Source organism: Onychostoma macrolepis, chromosome 18, assembly GCF_012432095.1.
Source record: "Onychostoma macrolepis isolate SWU-2019 chromosome 18, ASM1243209v1, whole genome shotgun sequence".
NCBI lineage: Eukaryota > Metazoa > Chordata > Actinopteri > Cypriniformes > Cyprinidae > Onychostoma > Onychostoma macrolepis.
Window position 1 is genome coordinate 16,338,471 of NC_081172.1, and position 22,904 is coordinate 16,361,374.

The window sequence follows — 22,904 nt, forward strand, 5'->3', positions numbered from 1 at the left end:
GAGGCGTCATGCCCATTCAAAGTAAGAGGGCACGTGCCCCTCAGATTTTTGAGCCAAGTGGATTTTGAATGCAGCTTCCAAAAGACAAAAAATAATATAGAATATTTTCTAGATTTGATACAATCACACCAGCGTGATTAAATCGTTCAGTGCGTCATATCATCAGCTGCTAAATTCAAATCTGCGTTCGCTGGCTGGCACAGAGACAGGCGCGTTTTTACAGCGCTGCGCATTATAACCAATCAAACACAATTCTGTTGAGCTTATGAATGCAATGACCAATCAGAGGTGTTCAGATGAGTCATCGCTAAAATGCCGGTGTTTTCTTCACTCGCTCGCTGACTGAATACTTCTTTCTGGCGAATTCTCTTGTTAGAAACAACAAAGTGCAGATGTGTGTATGAATCTGTAAGTAAGATATTAATTTCACTGTGTAAACAGCTTCAGTGATTTTAATGGGAGTTTTTGAGAGTGCTTGAACTCTAGACTGTCAATGAAAATGTTCTTGGATAATGTAAATGTTCTTTACTCTCTTTCTGTACAATGAAAGTGTTATGATAAGTAGCCTAACTTACAATGTTTTTAATATTCACATTAAATATAAAGTCAGTTGTATTAAAAAATATGTCATGGCATGACACCCAAATCTGTTGCTTAAGTAAACAGATAGGTTTTTATGCATAGTTAATAGATTACATTATTAGGTTACTTTGACCATCATAATCTACACTGATAAAAATGATTTTTTTGGTGAAGTAAACACTACATAAAAACAAATGTAATTTCTACATTAAATAATTTAGTTCAGGCAAGAATTAAAAAATTAAAGTAAATTCTATATTAGTACTCAATTTAAGCTTGTAGAAATTAAAGTTTGAACTTATAAGTATATTTTACTTGGAATTGTTTGTCATGTTTACAAGGATTCTTTAAGTAAATATCAAAGTTATGATCCCGTTTTTCCCATCATGCACTGGGGCATGAATAATTAAAAAGGTTAAATTTGTCACTGTTTTTTAGTTATATTTACACTGTTCTATGGTTGCTTTTGTTGTTAGGTTTAGTAACTTACTGTTTTGTGACATCTGGAGTTGATTTTCTAGTCAAAATTACCCATTCTTACTCAAACACTATCCACTGATTGTCACCGTCATTGTGTATGGTGTACCAAGTATTGAGGTCTCTGTGTTCATTTGGCTAACAATTCTTTTGAGTGGACATATTATCTTAAAAGGATAACAAGCTGTCTACTTGCTTGCTTACATGTTTGTAAGTGAATCACATGCTTTAATAGCATGGTTGTTTCCCAGTACTACATCGTTTGAGTAAATTTTAGAAGCCATGACTGAGTGAAAAATACTTAAGTATTGCAGATTTAACATAAAATAGTCAAGTAAAAATTACTCATCAAACTCTAACTGGCCATGTTAATTTTACTTATTTCCTTTGCTAATTTTACCTAACTTAGCCAAGTAGATTTTACTTAATTCAGTACTTAAATTTTACTTAAAATTGATTTGTGCAAAAACTTGCCAAATTAAAATTAAGTAAATTTACTTATTGTTTTTTTCAGTGTAGGTTACTTTGACCAACATAATCTAGGTCAGTGGTTCCCAACCTTTTTTTCATGGCCCCCCCTACGTACGCATATGGTAATCTGAGCCCCCTCCCCCCTCAACACACACACGCAAAACGTATGTAAAACTCATTAATACACTTGAAAAGAAATGCAAGCAGCTTAGAGGATGAATTATCATTGTATTAATGTCACAATTACCTGGGTTGTGTCCACAGCAGCCCTGGACAGAGGAAAGATGCCAGCCTTGCGGACCCCAGCCTTGATGTTTTGGGCTGTGACAGCAGTGGGGTACACATGTTTGAGGAGAGCTGAAAACTGCTTCTTCCCCACAACAATGTCCCCTCGCACCAGACCCATCCTGGAAGCCATGGTGGAGAAAGCAGTCTTCAGGGGGTTGAAAACCGCAATATCCAGGGGCGAAGTATGTGTGTGGTGTGGGCAGGTAGGCAGAGAATTTCAATTTTGTTTTCTCTGCAGAACATGATTACGTCTTTTGAGACATGTGTCTCGTGTTGGTCCATGATTAAAATTAGTGGTCTCTCCTCAGGAGCATACCTGATAAAATGGTGGAGCCATTTCAGGAAGAGCTCTGAGTCCATGTAACCCTTCTCCTGGATGCCATAGAGGGCATTGGGGGGCCCATCCAGCCTATACGCGTTACTTGGGAGGCAGCCAGGGTAAATGATGAAGGGAGGAATGTTGTCCCCGGCTGCATTCACACAGCAGTGAACCGTGATGTGCTCCCTGGTCATCTGCTGCTGCTGGTAGATGTGTTTCCTCCCAGTCTGACACAGGACCTTCTCCCTGGACCAAGGCTTGTCTCCAAAGCCAGTCTCATCACAGTTGTAGAGGAGATGTGGCTTGTCCTCCAAACTGTGCTTCACATAAAGGGCCTCATACAACTTGAAGAACCCTTCAATGGCCTCTGGTGTAGCACCATGGACTCTGGCTCTGTCCAGGGAATCTGCCGTCCTTGAGGCCAATTCTGGATGGCGGGCCTTAAAGCTGGACCACTACACATCACTTGGCCCCTTCTCCAGGTTTACAGTGGTGGTCTCTGTTCTGCCACTCTCCTTTATGATCCCAGTAGCCAGCACCTTGACAAGGGATCTTGTCATTGGGAAGCCATGGTCCGCCATACAGAATATAAAGGAAAGGAGAGCCTCTTCTCTCCAGGTGTCAGGGCCGAATTAGGATGAGGGTTGTGGACATATTTATTTTTTTTATAGTCTTGTAGAGTGGTGTGGGGAATGCCAAATTTTTTCGCTGTTGCCCTTACACTTGCTCCTGCCTTTACTTCCTCAACTGCCTCCTGTAACTTCTCCTTTGAGTACTGTTTTTTTCTTTCCTGACATCTTTCTTTTGCTTGACTGACTTTCCTCTGAAATATGATATTATGTTAATCATGTAACGTTAATTTAACCTTAACTTCAAATGATTGTTTATAAAATTGTTTATTCACAAATGTCTGAATATCCTATCATTGTGTTTAACTTTGTTCATGTTATGTTACATAACTTCATGAAAATTTGGCAATGAAATAACACAATCAATTGAGAAATTAGTTAGTTTAATTTATTAAAGCATGACAAATAAAAATGTAAAAAAATAAAATTCATTTAAGTTAAAGTTAACTTAATTGATCGCTACGCAGGATGATGGGCAAACAGCGCCTGCTGCACGTCTCGGCGCCAAGTGGTCATCGCCCACAATTGACGTTTAAATATTCCCATTTCAAAGCATTTATTCAACAAAAGGTAATGTATTTAACAATTTGTGATAACATAATATTAATTTCATGAAGACTGTAGTACTGTGAGAAGCATAAATTAAATAGAAATGTACATTTTCGCTGCTCTAGTTGTCTCCCCAACCAAGCGGCAGTCTCACGTTTAGCTTGACCACCATCCATTTTCAAGCGCAGGGGCGCACCTAGCAAACTTACTGAAATCTCACTGAAACAAATGGTGGGAGGGTCTCTGTTGTGATCGGGGGTGAAAGAGGGAGAAATGAAGATGACACAGATATATATTTTATGTATGACCCGGAAGTATTTATTCAGCAATCGGCATCTGTACGGGTCATCTGTACGGAACATCGTTGTGTACGGAACATGTGCTGCGTCCCAATTCGCCTACTTATACTATGCCCTAAAAGTATGTACTCTTTTTGTGACGAAAAAGTACATACTTTTGAGTATGTAGCAGAATAGTAGGCATGCTTTGGGACATACTACTTAGTCATAGCTGCTTCTTTAACGGACGCTCTGTTGCTTAGTTACGTGCATCCTGTAACTGTTTAAACTGCCCTGTTAATCATCTTGTCACAGTTAACATCATCCACATTTCGTTTAATTTTATTTCCTACCGTATTGGAGAGAAATAAAGAAGCACATCGCGGGTCTTTCATTCAGGGAACTCTGTTGTGTTTGCATAATGATGCATTTAAAAGTTAATGACCAAACGTATCATTATAAAAGTTCACAGTGTTGCTGCAGATGAAATATAACGTGGATAACATTAAATTAATATTTTTAATCAGTTTAGACAGATTATTTATCACTCAAATCCCTTTCTCTACCTGTCCGTTGGTCGCGCATATCCGCCATGTTTGTAGTTTTTTTAACACCTGTTATGCGTGTTTGTATTTCTAATCTAATCCCCAGTCCACCGCGCAATGTGTTGTGGGCAATATTAGCCATTAGAGTGTGCATAGATCTGCACTTAAATGTAGTAGACCATCCGGGAATCTTTGGCATACTTTTTTAAACATACTATGATTTGGGACATACTAATCTATTTTCGAATACTATTTACGATGGATAGTATGCGAATTGGGACACAGCAATGGTTAGTCTACCTTACCTCTTATAGTTAGCCTGAAGGTTGAGATGCTAACGGACTTTCCGAAGACACTAAACCATTTCTATAAAGTAAATATTCAACGGAAGCGTGTCATTTACATGAAAGAAAGTGTCAGGAACGCTTGTATGTACTATTTGTGTAATTTTAGAGACTAAACTTACCTGAAATTAGTGAAAACTACAGTGAGAGACCTTGCGCCCATTCAAGCACGTAGAAGTCACGCAGAATTTATGTAAATAATATAATATAATATAATATAATATAATATAATATAATATAATATAATATAATATAATATAATATAATATAATAGCTTTAGAAATGGTAAACGTGGTGTAGAAATAACATTGAAAAACATTGATTAAAAACTAAGGTATAGGAATATATTTTTTCGTACACATATTTACACATGTATAATGAGGAACATTTTTTTAACTTTATGTTTTATGTATTTTCAAAATATATTTCAATATATTTAACAGTGCTGTATGGGTGTAATTGTGAATTTATTAATAGGGCATATTAAAAGCAATCGTCCATATTCTGACTTGGTGAAAAGAAACACATTTTATCTTTAAGGAACGTTCAGTCTTGTGTCTGAAGTTTAATTACACTTTTTAAATAGCATTATGGTAATCAGAGAGCATATAAAGAATGTACAAAAATTATGGTAATGAAATTACGTGCATACGATGTTGCAGTTACGTTGCCAGTAAGTCATGAAGTTATCAATATATTACGAATAGAGTACCTATCTGGGACGTTCTTGGTTATCTTGTTACGTTAGGAGGACGTATTGATGACGTTGTGAGTTGGTAATGGGATGGTAATGGAATTACGTACATACCACGTCGTGGTTACGTTGATTACCAAAAATTACCAATACCTTACATAACTGTTACATCGTGTGTTAGCTGGGGTTATTGTTGTTGTTGTTTTTTTGTGGGGGGGGGGGGGGGTGTTGTGGCTAAATCACGTTTTAGATAGGATGTCAACAACAGCTTAAAAAATAACTGCATTTACTATGTACAGATAAGTGCAACTGGTATTATGTGTATTGTTAATTCTAACATTATAACATGAATTGCAGTGTTATACAGTTGAACTTATTTATACACCATAGTCCCACAGATTAACACAATTTGTGGCGGCATATATAGGTGCATCTCAACAAATTAGAATGTCATGGAAAAGTTCATTTATTTCAGTAATTCAACTCAAATTGTGAAACTCGTGTATTAAATCAATTCAATGCACACAGACTGAAGTAGTTTAAGTCTTTGGTTCTTTTAATTGTAATGATTTTGGCTCACATTTAACAAAAACCCACCAATTCAAAGTTCTTCAAATCTCAACAAATTAGAATATGGTGACATGCCAATCAGCTAATCAACTCAAAACACCTGCAAAGGTTTCCTGAGCCTTTGGTTCTCAGTTTGGTTCACTAGGCTACACAATCATGAGGAAAACTGCTGATCTGACAGTTGTCCAGAAGACAATCATTGACACCCTTCACAAGGAGGGTAAGCCACAAACATTCATTGCCAAAGAAGCTGGCTGTTCACAGAGTGCTGTATCCAAGCATGTTAACAGAAAGTTGAGTGGAAGGAAAAAGTGTGGAAGAAAAAGATGCACAACCAACCGAGAGAACCGCAGCCTTATGAGGATTGTCAAGCAAAATCGATTCAAGAGTTTGGGTGAACTTCACAAGGAATGGACTGAGGCTGGGGTCAAGGCATCAAGAGACACCACACACAGACGTGTCAAGGAATTTGGCTACAGTTGTCGTATTCCTCTTGTTAAGCCACTCCTGAACCACAGACAACGTCAGAAGGCGTCTTACCTGGGCTGAGGAGAAGAAGAACTGGACTGTTGCCCAGTGGTCCAAAGTCCTCTTTTCAGATGAGAGCAAGTTTTGTATATAATTTGGAAACCAAGGTCCTAGAGTCTGGAGGAAGGGTGAAGAAGCTCATAGCCCAAGTTGCTTGAAGTCCAGTGTTAAGTTTCCACAGTCTGTGATGATTTGGGGTGCAATGTCATCTGCTGGTGTTGGTCTATTGTGTTTTTTGAAAACCAAAGTCACTGCACCCGTTTACCAAGAAGTTTTGGAGCACTTCATGCTTCCTTCTGCTGACCAGCTTTTTGAAGATGCTGATTTCATTTTCCAGCAGGATTTGGCACCTGCCCACACTGCCAAAAGCACCAAAAGTTGGTTAAATGAGCATGGTGTTGGTGTGCTTGACTGGCCAGCAAACTCACCAGACCTGAACCCAGAGAATCTATGGGGTATTGTCAAGAGGAAAATGAGAAACAAGAGACCAAAAAATGCAGATGAGCTGCAGGCCACTGTCAAAGAAACCTGGGCTTCCATACCACCTCAGCAGTGCCACAGTCACGCCGAATTGAGGCAGTAATTAAAGCAAAAGGAGCCCCTACCAAGTATTGAGTACATATACCATAAATGAACATACTTTCCAGAAGGCCAACAATTCACTAAAAATATTTTAACTAATGTTTCTTATGAAGCATTCTAATTTGTTGAGATAGTGAATTGGTGGGTTTTTGTTAAATGTGAGCCAAAATCATCACAATTAAAAGAACCAAAGACTTAAACTACTTCAGTCTGTGTGCATTGAATTTATTTAATACACGAGTTTCACAATTTAAGTAGGAATTACTGAAATAAATGAACTTTTCCACGACATTCTAATTTATTGAGATGCATGATGAATTCTCTGCCAGCGGCATATATTGTGCAAATATGACGCTGTTGAAGTGGTAGATATCGAGGTTTCCCCGGTAACACTGTACAGATCTCCTCTCACAAACGCTGCTTTATCAGACATTATATGCAAGATGAAATGAAAATGACATCCAAAATTCTCTGAAAACAGTCGGTTTCCTTCAGAAATACAGTGCTATAAAAACACCCGCACCGGGTTTCGATTTTGAAACGTGCAGTGCTCAACCAAGCATTCTCCCGCCAACCACTCGAATTTCTTTAAACCTGGTTTATACTCCACGAGTCCGCAAGTTTTTTTTTTTTTATTAATGCAATACAACACAGAGCTGACATTTCAAATAATAATTTTCCATAATACACAAAGTATCATAAGTATACAATGTCAACTGAAATCAAGTACTAAAGATTACATGAGAAAAAGTAGGGAAAAAAAGAAAAGAAGAAAAACATAACTTGAGGGTAAGACATTTAAGTATCAATTACAGTATATAAATTAAAGTCATTGCAGAATGAAATAGTTCGTCTTGCTACGAGTCCGCAAGTTCGCTTGGGTGCGCGCGCCAAATATGACGTCATCGCGGTGTTAGCAGAAGTTGGCTTTGGGTGAGCGCAACCTCATTTCGCGCGTGGCAGTGTGCACAACATTTTTTGAGACTCGAGGGAACAGTTCGCGCGGCGCCGCAGTCAACATGAACAGCTTATATTTTCTTTGTAATTTTTATAATAGTTTTAAAATAATTATTCAAATGCCTGTAGCACTGTAACTATAGCAAAGTATACTATGCACCACAAAACAATGTGTCTGTAATATATTTTATTCAGAATAAAACAATATTTATCAACATTGCTCTTTTGAACTGTTGTTATATCTTCTCATTTTATATAACATAACAAAGACATCACATGGGTTAATCTATGGCAAAGTACATTTTGCAGTCCCTAACCTTTAGAAGTGTTACATTTTCAAAACACTGTAGGTTTCAACTTATATACATTATAACATTAATTTTGTATTTGAACAGTTACACCTACTTGAGCCTCAACGTGGCAATATTTTTGTCTAACTTGTACTCTAATAATGTGGTCTAATTTGAAATGTTACAATAAGAAATAAGACATCCTGTAAATTCCAACACTGTCGATAACCCACATACCGTTAGCTATACTGCAATATGTAGAAATGTGTCTGCATTATGCACAGAAATGAAAGAGTGAACAAAAAGTTTGATGTAAAATTTTATTAAATCAACAAACAATAGTCCATCTTGAATGATCTGACGTAATTCCGGTAAAATTCCTACTTCTCTTCTACTTCCTGCGGATTTAAAGGACGATTTCGTTTGTGCGCCCCCTGTCGTTTCAAAGAATATCTCAACGGCGAACGCGTCAAGTATAAACGCCTCGTCCGTTTGGGGAGGTGCAGGCGCGAGTATAAACGAGGCTTAGGCAGGATTTATTTTAATGATATTCTAATTGGCCAATTTGTGATATCACAAATACAGGAAAACAACTTTGTAGTCCAAACGAGCCGTTCGTTGGAGTTCTTGAAAAGGTATTTTTTAAAAACGAAATATCTCCCTTTTTTATGGCCATACACACACTGACTAAAATTCAAAAAGTGAAAAAGCATAATAGGACCCCTTTAAATAATTTAATATAGAGTTTACGCCCCTAAATCTAACCATAAGTGGGGTGTAAGACATACAGATGGCATTATAATCAAGAACAAATTACCATTGAGAATGCATGAGAAATGCTCACAGTTCTCATCCAAGGCATCAGATTATGGGAAGATGGAATTAACTTAATGGAAGATGGCATTCGTTTCTTTCTTCTTTTTTTTTTCTGTGGATTTGTGGTAAACACTGCTACCTGTTCTCAGCAGATGGGTGACAGGCACCAATTTTTTGTAGCAGTGACTCAATGTCAGTGGAGATTTTTGCGCCCCGTGTCTGTTCTCAGAGGACGAAGCCAGACACAGCCAGCTTAAAATAGATTTTGCAGGCAGTACATCAGTGTGAGTTTAGGCATCAGGATGTGGTCTTCACGCTGTGCTGTGTTTTACATAATGAGCTTAGCTCAGAGCCGATGACTGGAGGAGGCCTGAATGCAGAGTGATCCTGGACCAAACCTCTGTCACTCAGCGCCACCAGACACCAAAGCTCATTACTGGAAAGTGATTATGAAGCGATTTTTGCATATTAGGACAATGATTTTGAATCCGAAACAAGAATTCAGTCAGCCAGAAGAAAACATCTTTAGGGACAGTGAGTCAGCGAGCTCCCTTAATGTTCAAGTTTTGACGGATGAGTCATAGTTTTTGATTCAGTTAGCCATAAATTTTATGGAATTATTGCAGAAAAGCAGCGAGACATAAAAGTTGATGTCATATCCTATGTTTGCGGCAAGCAGCAGATGGGCGTAAGAAATTCAATTCTTTGTTGTTTGGGGCATTTTTTGCATCCCCAAAATATATTTTTTTAAAAGTCTTTGTACTCCTGCTAAACAGTTTCCTTGACAGCATGAGGAAATGGGACTGTGCACTTCACTTACCTTGAGGCTCGATATGCAGAAACACTGCTTTGAAAAAATAACTCCACAAACACATTCATTTCAGTTTTTAAATTTCTGGATCTCACTACACTCAGAACTTACTGAAAGCTTTCATCTAAACACGTGTTTGCATCTGTCAATCAATATCATTCCATTTACTTCAAATCTATCATAAGCTACATTAATTTTTACATGAATCCAGATAATGTCAGTAATTGGACTGATGGCTCAATCAGACCGAAGAGCATTCAAGTAAACACCTCAATCAAACCAACTGAGCTTGATTCAAATGAAATTTCGATCGGATTGGAAGCGTTGGTATAGATCCGAAATAAGCTGATCAATAGAAAAAAATTAAGCATGAAAAGCTTTAAGCATGTAAAGCTCTGTCCACTATTTTCTCGATCACAGTGCTGCGATGCGAATGTTTACATGTTGTTTTTATCTTCTCATAAATGTGCATATGTTCATTTACATCTGGTCAGTAGATGAGGCAGATTTTTTACAAAACACTTTTATATATAAATAGTTCCGATAAAATTATCATGGTAGCTTTCTCCAGATCTGAACACAACCACTGGGCACATTTGTTTTGTTTTGATACGTTATATATTTATAATAAATGCTGGCAAATGTAGAATTCATTTCAATGAACCAATTAATTTAAACCACAAGATGGTTACAAACTAATTTTCAGCTCCATTTATTGAATTGCCACCACAGTCAGATAAGTGTTGACAAAATATTCAGCAACAATATTGTTTATATAATTAAAATGATAACTTCTGGAGCCATTTAATTTTTCTGGTGTTAGGAGCTACTAATTGAACCTACTGAATGAATGAAGGAACTCGTCTAAAAATCTAAAAAAATATTACACCTAATATAAATATAATTACTATAAAAAAATCTATTATTATTTAAAAAAAATAGTAGTACTGTTTCTTAAAAAGATAAATATTTTTCTTTTTATTGAGTTTAATATTTTTTAATCTACATGAAACAATGAAAGTGTAACAGGGCGAACAAGACGAGAAACGTGCGGATCCATTTGCGAGCTTTATTAGACAGAGATGTGGTCAAAAATACAGGCAGGGTGGAAACACCAGCAAACAGGTATGGCACAGGCAAAACACAAGAGCAGTCCAGTGAACAGACGGGGTTGATCAGCAGCAAACGTGATCCAGGGAGCAAAACAAAGAGAGATAATCCAGGTACACGATAATAGTCCAGACAGGGGCAAACAGAGTCCAAACGACAAGACGAGAGAGAGATACAGTGTCCTCCAAAAGTATTGGAACAGTAAAGACAAAATTGCTCTGTTGGCTGTGGAGTCAAGACATTTACAAATATGATTAAAAGATGAATATGAGACAAAACTACAGAATGTCACATTTTATTATTGGGTGATTCAACACATAGATGTTTTACCAGCTAAGAAGTTCAGCACTTTTAGAGTTTCATCCCTCTATCTGATGTGAGCATAAGTATTGGAACAGTTGCCTCACAGGTCTTTCTAAGTGATCAGCTGTGTCCTGTTGCATTAATTCTTCAGATATTAAAAGCAGGGAATGTGTTGTATCAGTTATATCCATTACTTCTGCATTCTGAATCTTGCATTCGATGATGACACACACAAACCAGGATGAAGACGAGGGAGCTGACTTTGAGAGAAAAGCAAGCAATTTGGATGCTAAAAGAAAAGAGGAGGTCAATTAGAGCTATAGTCAAAACAAAGGGCATGGAGAAATCAAGAGTTTGGAAACCACCAGCAACCAACAACTACCTGATCAGCTGAGAAAACAGTTGATGACAGACAAATCATAAAAGCTGTGAAAATGAACCCTAAAAGACGTGTCTATAAAATCACCAACAACTTCCAGAAAGCTAGGCTGATGCTCTGACAATCTACTGCCCTCTCAACTTTACTGATGACTTAATGTATGATGACAGTAGCAGAATGAATTTGGAAGGGTACAAAACCATCTTGCCTACCAATATTCAAGAAAATGCCACCAGATTCATTGGGAAGTGCTTCATATTGCATCAGGACAATGACCCAAAACACCCTGCCAGTTCAGTCAAGGAATTTATAAGGGCAAAGAAATGGAAAGTCTTAGATTGCCCAAGTCAATCTCCAGATTTAAATCCGATTGAACATGAATTTCACCAGCTGAAGAGGAGAGTAAAGGCAGAAACTCCCCAAAACAAGCAACAATTGTAATTGGCTGCATTAAAGGCTGGGAAAAGTATTTGAAAGGATGAGAGCAAGAGTCTGGTGATGTCTGTGGGTCACAGACTCACTGCTGTGATTGTGCGCAAGGGATCTGCAACTAAATAATAGCTTTTAATCTTTTATATCTGCCTTATATTCAACTGTCCCAATACTTATGCTCACATCAATGAGTGGGATGAACTCTAAAAGTGCTGTTCTTTTTATTTGGTAAAACATGTATGTGTTAAAACAGCTAATAATAAAATGTGACATTCTGTAGTTTTGTCTCATATTCATCTTTTAATCATATTTGCAAATGTCTTGACTCCACAGCCAACAGAGCAATTTTGTCTTTACTGTTCCAATACTTATGGAGAGCACTGGATCCAAGGCAGGCTATAAACTTCAGGGCAGGCAGAGAACAGACAAGAAACGAGATACACAGGCTAGGATCAAGACACGAATGACTCAGGCAATAAACAGGATAAACAAGACTTAGACTCAGACTCAGAAAACACGGAATGGCTCCGTAATGTAGCTATCACTAGGAGAGCGATAAACGCTAAACAATACTCAGCAGGTTTAGAAGGATCTGAGTGGGTGTAATATAGTGTGTGTGTGATTGGTTACAGCTGTGTGCAATCAGTGCAATGGATGATGGGTAATGCAGTCCAGAGTGACATGCAACAGTCTGTGTGGTGTGAGAGTCAATATGATGGAAGGGCGACCTCTGGTGGTAACTGGGCGGAAGTCCATGAACCGGATTCATGACAGAAAGCATTAAAATACATTATGCAATGATTTCACATGACCTTTTTAAAGTACATTATGCAATGATTTCACATGACCTTCTCATGTGAAATTATTGCATAATGTACTTTAAAGGGGTCATCGGATGCAAAATTCACTTTACAAGTTGTTTGAACATAAATGTGTGTTGGAAGTGTGTGTGCACATCCATCCTATAATGATAAAATTCCACCCAGTGTTTTTTTTTTTTTTTTTTAAATCCCTATTTTAAAATCCCCTTTCTCAAATCAGGCTGTTCTGAGATTCCTGTCAGAATGACATAGCTCTGTACAGGCCGCTCCCACGATAGTTGATTGATAAGGCCGTCTTACCTTAGACCCGCCCTGAGTGAGCAATGAGCTGCCTACCATTGTGTCGACTCCGGTGCAGGGGAAGACAAGATGTCTCCGATTAAGCGATTGAGGTTGTTGGATGTAATAATGAATATAGCAGTCGTCAGTTACTCCCGACATCTGAGCCACTGAAGACACAGAGGATTAATGTTACTTTCGTTTTGAAGGGAATGTGCCAATCCCGATCTGCCTAAATGTGTCTTTGTTCGCGCAAATCATTCGTGATCCAGCTTCATCTACAGAAGGAGTATAAGGGTTTTTTTATGAATCTTTGCAAATCGCCTTTCCTAATAATGTGCTAGTTAGCCAAATACCAAATTATGGTATCGACTTTTCATTAAGACCCTGAAGAATCATATCAACTTGTGGAAAATGGGCATCTGATGACCCCTTTAATGCTTTCATAAAGCCATGTGGTGTGGTGACTGTTTATATTCACTCCTGTCTGATGAAATGCCCAGCTGACCTCTGATCACAATATCTGAACGCCATTTTAATATGCCATTTTTACATTTTTAACATAATGAGGAAGAGGACAGAAAAGTATTTCACCATGAAATTGGCAGCTGAGGTTATTTTCCTATCCTGACGCGTCCCTCACTCACATATACACCCAAGTCCTGTATCTTCACAGTGTCACCTTTAGATTATCTCTGGAGGAAAATCTCATCTGTACTTGTGAAAGATTTCTGACAGCAGTATTGAGCAGCTTTAAATGCTCATTTATTCCTCCTTTGGCATCTGACACTCTTGTAGAGATCGAAACCACTATATATAAGATTGCTGTTAGCAGTGGTTCTGGTGGAGATATATTCATGCAAAGAAAATAATGTAAATGCTGCTAATGTAAATGTGTTTGAGAAATTGGTAATGCCTTTTAGTTATCAATAAGATTGAAGTGCTTTCAGAACCATCTATCACATTTTTTAAATGAAAGAATTCTTCAGAATTTCCCTCAAAATCAGCATAGAAATTGCAGAAAGCTGCAGTCTGCGGTTTGCATCCAGGCCTCAGCATTACTCAAAACCAAAGTGATACATCCATCTTTTTAAAAGCAACCTGCAAACAAAGTAAAACAAGCTTTCATTTTCTAATAAAAAGTGAACCTCTCTGCTCCTATGAATTACTGTCTGCTGCTTCCACTTTTCTATGGTCAATTAATAATTATGTCTCAGGGTAAGAATTTTTTATTATTATTATTATTGCATTAAAATTCATTGATCTTTTTTCAGGACAATCTAAAATGACGGATGAACCCATTTTAAACCTGCCAGAGTCATAACGAACAACAAGACCTGGAGTAACAAGATAAGTGGGCATGGCTCATGGTCAAAAGTAAACCCAAAATCTATAACTGCTTCTGTGTGTTACTAATGAAAACATTCAAATGTCACTGAAGGACTCCATGCTGTATGTGGTCATGAAGAAACATTTCCAAACGTAACTGACACTTATTATGTGCATAGCGACTTATATAGTGACAATTTACATACTAGAGGAACAGTTGTCCTGAAGCAAGCAGAGTGCATTACTCTTCACAATCTATTTTTATTCCTCAGGAACTGAGCGTTTAAGACTGAGGTGTGAATTGGCATAAAGACCTCAGGCCCAGAAGCTTTTAAGACCACCTATAAAGAAGAAACACTATTGAATGATACATCTCTGCTTGTATTTCCCCATGTTTACAAAGGAACTCGTCCTCTTTTCAAACCACAGATAATGAATAATTCATGAGCACATGAATAATGAAGTGCTGTTGATAAGAAGACTCATCTCAGTCTCCTGCGGTCCATCTTCACAGGATTCCTGTCTGTCTTACTGATATCATCAATTACAGTCATTCTGGTCGAAGAAGACAGCAGTTTTTTAACAGTATTTATTTTATTTTTTTTAATCTGCATAATTTTACTTTTCATTTCATTTTCTTTCTTCTGCTTTCTGGATATTCCCTGTACTGTATGTGAAGTTTATTTATGCATCCTGTTTTTTACTGAAAAAAAATCAGTAAGCTCTCATTTATAACACTGTGCTGATGATATGTGAGGATTAGCAAATTTTTAGCCACATTTGTGACAAAGTTTGTGATGTATAGGCTAAACTTACTTAGAGCAGTAACAGTTAAAGGGATAGTTCACCCAAAAATGACAATTTGATGTTTATCTGCTTACCCCCAGGGCATCCAAGATGTAGGTGACTTTGTTTCTTCAGTAGAACACAAACAAAGGTTTTTAACTCAAACCGTTGCAGTCTGTCAGTCATATGATGCCAGTCAATGGGCACAGAATCTTTGAGAGAAAAAAAAACATGCACAGACAAATTCAAATTAAACCCTGCGGCTCGTGACGATACATTGATGTCCTAAGACACGAAACGATCAGTTTGTGCAAGAAACTGAACAGTATTTATATAATTTTTTACCTCTGATAAACCTCAGTATCCGACTGTCACAACATCCGGCGCGTGACGCGTCAACCTGCTGTGGCACATCGATATATATAGATGCCTCATTGGCGACTGTTTCTATGGGCTGTGATACGTAAGGATCTACATATATATCTATGTATATATACATCTATGTTCCAGAGCCGTTGACGCGTCACGCACTGGATGTTGTGGATGAGCTCAGGAGAGTTGGACATTACCTGTATTAGAGGTAAAAAATGATATAAATACTGTTCAGTTTCTCGCACAAACCTATCGTTTCGTGTCTTAGGACATCAATGTATCGTCACGAGCTGCAAGGTTTAATTTGGATTTGTCTGTGCATGTTTTTTTTTCTCTCAAAGATTGTGTGCCCATTGACTGGCATTATAGGACTGACAGACTGCAACGGTTTGAGTTAAAAATCTTCGTTTGTGTTCTACTGAAGAAACAAAGTCACCTACATCTTGGATGCCCTGGGGGTAAGCAGATAAACATCAAATTTTAATTTTTAACGATTTTTTATGTTGAAAAATGCAAAATTGTGAAAACTATATTAATAATTAAAATAACAATATATATATATATATATATATATATATATATATATATATATATATAATATTTTAATATTTTTAATGTAAGTTATTCCTGTGATGGTAAAGCTGAATTTTCAACAGCTATTAAGCCAGTCCTCAGGGTCACATGATCTTTCATTATTATTAATCATTTTAATATGCTGTTTTACTGCTCAAGAAACATTTTGCACAACAAGCAGTATATACATATATATATAGTAACAATTTTGAAGTCTTTGCTGTCACTTTTGATCAATTAAATGCATCCTTGATGAATAAATGTATTCCTTTAAAATTGTGTCACCCTAAGCTTTAGGATGGTAATACATATAATATATATATTTTTAATTGTACAAAATTTATAAATCTTTTAATATATATTTATATATATATATATATATATATATATATATATCAATTTTATTTTATAAATATATAATATATAAGTGAGCAGAAGCAAAACGAACATTATTTTCACAGTTTCCTATACAACTGTTAGTCTGCTCTCCAGAGTGAATCAATTTTTATTATAGTACATCAGTTTGCTAAAACTCAAAAATGAGCTCCTTTTAAGCCAAAGGGTCAGGAATTGGCCATTACTGTAAAAAAGCACTAAACAATTACCTTCATCATATGGCTGCCCTTCAACCCTGAACTCTCTTATAATTACTTAAGTGCTCCATACTAAATGAATACAGACACCTTTAGGAAGGAAGGGTGAGCGACAGGAATAATACAGTTTTTTTGTTTTTTTTCCATGCATTCAAAAACATCAATGTATAAATGTTATTATTATAAACACTTCTTTTTAAAACCCTAAAAGAACAAATATCCAATAAGCAGTTATGTTGTGACTAATGTAAGGCCTTTCAATAACCTCTAAATATTGTTCCATGCAGCCCCCCGCTTAATGGACAGGACTATTGACGTGTGTGTGGTGAGGAGCAGAGGAGGCCCCAGGGGTGTTCATAACAGGAGGACTCTGCAAGACATCTCACAGTGGGAGGAAATGCAATCTGACTGCATCACACAGTAAAGTGTTTCCCTGTTGCTCTCACGCTGGAAACAAATCAGCACTGTCGCTGTTTTATCATGGCTGCGCCATTGGAGAAAGAACGCTGGAAGCTGCAAATATTATTTTGCACTATTGTGCATCTAAAATAGACAGGGAAAAATAAAATAAAATAAGAAAAATTACTCTAGAGCTACCAGATGTAGTACTGTTCCAATCCCTTTTCACCTTATTTAACACTGAGTTATGATAATATACAGTTTTTACTATACTATACAAAATATACAATTTATGTAATATTTTATACCAGTTTTTTTCTTGATCAGCCAGTTGCACTACTACATACTACCAACAGAATCAATATCAGATGACATCAGATTCATCAGATGAATTTTATTTTAGGTTTGCATATGATTATGTAGATTTACAAGCATGTTACAAAAATTTTGTTTAAAGGTGACATAAATTCTGCACAACTAGTGGCACAAAATGGAATTGTAATCTGTTTGGGCTGGACATGGCAACATTGGCTCAACTAATAATTGATGAGTTTGGGGGTGGTGCTACCTGTCTGTCTGACCAATAGAAGCCAGAGGGAGTGATTAAAACTCATTTGAATCCAGTCTATATTTGAACAGTGACATAGAAACAGCTCTGTTATTGTTAACTAAAACTAAAACCAACTATTAAAAATGTTTTCATGCCAGCAGAGATTGCCTTGTGGGCAGCGCGCCAACATATATCACCCAAGTTCCCCAAGGTGCCCCAAGTTCAAATCCCAGCTTAAGGGCCTTTCCCGATCCTGCGCCCTCTCTCTCCCGCTTTGCTTCCTGTCAGCTCTACACTGTCCTATCATAATAAAGGCAAAAAAAAAAAAAAAATCATTAATTTAAAATAAAGCTGAAATAAAATAAAAGTATGGAAAATAAAAATATAAAATTATATATATATATATACACACACACACAGTGCTTTGCGAAAATATTCATACCCCTTAATTTTTTTTTCACATTTTGTTATGCTGCTGCTTTATGTTAAACTGCTTTAAATTACTTTTTTTCCACATCCGTCTACACTCCATACACCATAATGGTAAAGCAAAAAAAACTGTTTTTTAACATCTTCGCAAATTTATTAAAAAATAAAATACTTAAATGATTCCATTGCATAAGTATTCATACCCTTATCTGGGACAGTTGATTTAGCTCAGGAGCATTCATATTGCTTGTAGATGTTACTACACTTTGAGTGAAGTTAACCTGTGGAAAGTTCAGTTGAATGGGTATGATTTGGAAAGGCACACACGTCTTAATAAAAGGTCTAACAGCTGATAATGGATATCAGGGCAAAAACCAAGCCCTGAGATCAAAATAACTGCCTGTAGAGCTCAGAAACAGGTTTGCGTCAAGCCACACATCTGGGGAAGAGTTCAGAAAAAAAAATTCTGCTTCATTGAATGGTTACAGAAGCATGTAGTCTCTGTTACCCTTAATGGAAGATGATTGAAACAACCAGGACTCTTCCTAGAGCTGGCCTCCTGGCCAAACTGAGCAATTGATGGAGAAGGGTTTTGGTTAGTGTGGTGACCAAGAACCTGATGGTCACTCTAGATGAGCTCCATGATCACTGCAACACTCCACCAATCTGTGCTTTATGCCGGTGTGGCCAGACTCAATCCTCTCCTCAGTGAAGACACACAAAAACACACTTGGAATTTGCAAAAAAGCACCTAAAGGACCCTCAGACTGTGAGAAACTATTTTCTCTGGTCTGATTAACCTCAATTCCAAACATCATGTTTAAAGGAAACTAGGCACTGCTCATCACCTGCAGAGTACCATCCCAAAAGTAAAGTGTGCTGGTAGCAGTCTCATGCTTTTCAACAGCAGGGACTGAGGGACACATCAGAGTAGAAGAAAAGCTCAATGCACCAAAATATTGAGATAGCCTTAATGCAAACCTAGTCCAGAGCATTCAGAACCTCAGACTGGGCAGAAGGTTCACCTTCCAACAAAACAATGAACCTAAATACACAGCAAGAGTAGACAACTCTGAGAATGTCCTTGAGTGGCCCAGCCACAGCCTGAGCTTGAACTCCATCAAATATTTCTGAAGAAACTTGAAAATGTTCATCTGCCCCCATCCAACTTCACAGAGCTTGAGAGGTGAAGAGGTGAAGAGGTGAGGAGAAGAATGGCAGATAATTGGCTAATGATGATGAGCAAAGCTTGTCGCATCAAACAAAAAAAGACTTCAAAGGTGCTTAAGCTAAATATTTAGTTAAGGGTATGAATACGTATGCAATGTACTTATTTCAGTTTTTTATTTTTAATAGATTTAAGTTGTGACATATCTATTTTTGCTTTGTCAATATGGTGTACGGAGTGTAGATTGATGTGGGAAAAAAGTAATTTAAAGCGGTTTAACATAAGGCAGCAACATAACAAAACGTGAAAAAAATGATGGGGTATGAATGCTTTCGCAAGGCACTGTATATATATATATATATATATATATATATAACAAAATAACTAAGACCTAAAGGGATAGTTCTCACCCTCAAGGTCAAACAGGTTTGGAACAACATGAGGGTGAGTAATTAATGACAGAATTTTCATTTTTGGGTGAACTATTCCTTTAAACTAAACAGTACAAAAGTAAATACTATTCAATAAATAATAAATACTATAATAGTATATTAATAATTCTAATATAACACTGCATAGAAATTCTTTTTCACAATTAGAAAGTCTTTTCTTTTTCCTGGAGTGCCAAAAGATATTTGCTTGCACAAGATAAACCTTGACACGGCTTGAAATTTACCCAGATAAATTTCTAATAGTATATAAATAATATACTATATAAATAATATAATAGTATAATACTGCAATAGTGTATGATATTACTAACACTGCATAGAAGTTATATTTTTCACAGTCTTTTTTTCGGAGTGCCACAAGCTATTTGATTACACAAGATAAACCTCAACACGGCTTGAAAATTACCCAGAGAAATTTCTACCCTAAAAGTCACTGTACACCATTTAGACACTGTTCATTTCCATACTGCCTTTTAAAAATAAAAAGTACAAACACTGATATACAGGATGGTTAGAAAATCAAAGGTCACACAAAGAAGGTTCCTCAGATGCTGTTGCTACAGAGAGAAGAGGAAAGGCCAAATCGCAGGTCCGTTCTTTTAGCAGGAGGCCAGAGCTTTGAGACCCAATTAAACTGAGGGTTCATGTGAAATCACCTTTTCATGGCGTGCCAAACACCTGCTTATCCCAGCTCGGTAACACTCTTAAAGCATCGCTTTTGTTTGGTGCTTACCTTTAAAATTAGATTCTATTTTTTTTACCATGCTTCACCTCTCACGGTTATGCCTGGGTGTTTGGACTGCAAGGGGAAGATAAGGAAATGTGTGTTGGCTTATTCTAACAGTGAAATTGGTTTTAGATCACATAGCAGGCCTTTTTCAGCCATGCTAGAGGACCCTTTTGTGATGCTTACCGGGCAAAACTGCCACTGAACGAATCAGAGGAAATGTGAAAAGCATTTCTTCAGTCTGACGCATAGAACGATACCTATAGAAAGTCAGTCAAGGTATTTAGGTTGCATGCAGTGTCCAGCCACCTGGCAGATTGCTTACAGATTCATATTGTGCAAGTGTAAATTCACTTTATCCCTGTATAACCTTTAACAGTGCTCTCTGGTAGATTACATATATATCATATATAGCTATCATATATATATATATTAAATATTAGTTTGTCTTTAGACTAAATATATTATTTTAATTATATTTTTTATTTTATTTGACTCCTCTTTTACTCAATTTGCACTAAGAAACGTGATTTCATTCAAAGGAAAAGGTTTTTGTTTTTGTTTTTGTTTTCTAAATGCCATATGGTGCAACTTCTCTGGGTTAGATTTCAACATCGTGAAATGCTGAACGTGACAGTTCAAGAAATTACTGTCCAAAATAATAGGCTTCTTCCTTTTCCCTTATCTTGCAATGTAACACAAATCTGATTTAATTTGATGGGGATTTTGGGAAAGCACTTACAGAATCAGAATTAATGTGAGAAAGACAGTGACTGCAAGGAGTCTTAATATTAATTCAGTTTTTGTACTTGTCACTGATACTCATTTGTATCTCATTGTGACTTACACCTGTCTGTGTCAACATAAAATTATCTGAGGAAGTAAAATGAACTATAATGCAGGTAATGCGTTCCAAGAAAACAGTGTTTTGTTCTTTAAGAAATAAAGGATAAATAAATAAATTCCCTCTGGACAAATTCGAACTCTTATCATATTTCACCTTCTTTAGTCACAATGGTGAAACAATTTAAAAAACTAATTTTAAAAAGAAGGAATAAAGGCCCTCTTTTAAGTACAGTGGGTGGAAATATAATTGTGTTGTTGTTGTTTTTTCACATTTAATCAAACACATAGCATTGGGTCCAAACCACTAAAAAGTGTGTCACTCACAAATGAAAAACTTTATTCTCTTCATCCACTGATATTTGAACTTTCTGACCATGTTTATGTAGCTACATACATTATTTATATTAGTTTCATGTTATATTATTGTATTACTTCTGATTACACTTGCATATCACAGTATTTCCCTGTACTGCAGTGTAAAGTGTCAGTCATGGTTTCATCTTAGTGTTTGACTCATCTCAACCTCTATTTGGGTCTATGTTACACTGCTGTCAGACTATGTGAGCAATTGCGTAATTTTGCCTGGAGTGAGGAGCATGTTTTTTGAAAGTCAGAGAAAGTCAGTTTGTTTTCTCTCACTCCAGTACAGCTAATACAGCTCCATCATATAAGCATACACATTAGCAGTTTTACATTGGTGTTTGAATAAAACATAGTAAAAATTTTAATTTAAAAAATATATTTTATTTTATTTTAGTGTAGTTTAATGTAGTTCAGTGTAGTTTAGTTTAGTTAAGTTAAAGGGATAGTTCACCCAAAAATAAAAATTACTCCATGATTTACTCACCCAAGGTGTATATGACTTTCTTCTTCCAGACAAATGCAATTAGAGTTGTATCAAAAAAAATTCCTGAATTACTCTACACCTGTACCTCCTATGTCATCCGCTGGAACGGCTTCAAAATCTTGACCACCATTCACTGCCATTATAAAGCTAGGAAGAGCCAGGACATTTTTTAATGTAACTCTGATTGCATTCGTCTGAATGAAGAAAGTCATATACACCTAGGACGGCTTGAGGGTGAGTAAATCATGGGGTAATTTTCATTTTTGGGTGAACTATCCCTTTACGTGAAGTCTAACCCTCATGCCTATATCCTCATGACATGAAAAAATTAATTAAAGATTTTTTATGACAGTCTATTTTCACAAACACTATAGATAAACTTTTTTCAAATCAAATAAAACAGCACATAAAAATTCAAAAATGGTCCCTTTGCATCTAATCCTTAATACCTTGCAAAACGCATGAATGATGACAATATTTCTGAGAAAATCATAACAGTAATAAATATGATAAATTCTCAGGAGCAAAATCCATCATCTAGCCAAACGCTGTAAATAAAGCGCCTCTTTACTGATTATCTTTCTATCAGAATTGAGCTATGAGTTGGAAAACCGCTTTGTTTCATCTGCTGATGCTATTTCAATCATTTGTTATCTTACAAAGATGTATTTCGGTTTCACGATCGTCATCTTCCCTGCTGTAGTGACTGTGACTGGTGCTGAGTTATTAATTTTCCTCCAGCAAAATGAACAACAGGAAGAAATGTGAGGAAAATAAGC

General features: G+C 36.6%; 1 protein-coding gene across 1 annotated transcript; it reads right to left on the reverse strand.

Annotated features, from left to right (window-relative positions):
* Positions 1–1,945: 1,945 nt before the first annotated feature.
* Positions 1,946–13,114, reverse strand: LOC131524849 (uncharacterized; the record flags this gene model as incomplete). The annotated part of the gene is given in 4 exon segments (XM_058752209.1): positions 1,946–1,998; positions 2,001–2,592; positions 2,721–2,960; positions 13,076–13,114. Coding segments are annotated over 4 exon segments (924 nt in total), but the record flags the coding sequence as incomplete, so codon positions are not given.
* Between the last annotated feature and the right edge of the window lie 9,790 nt (positions 13,115–22,904).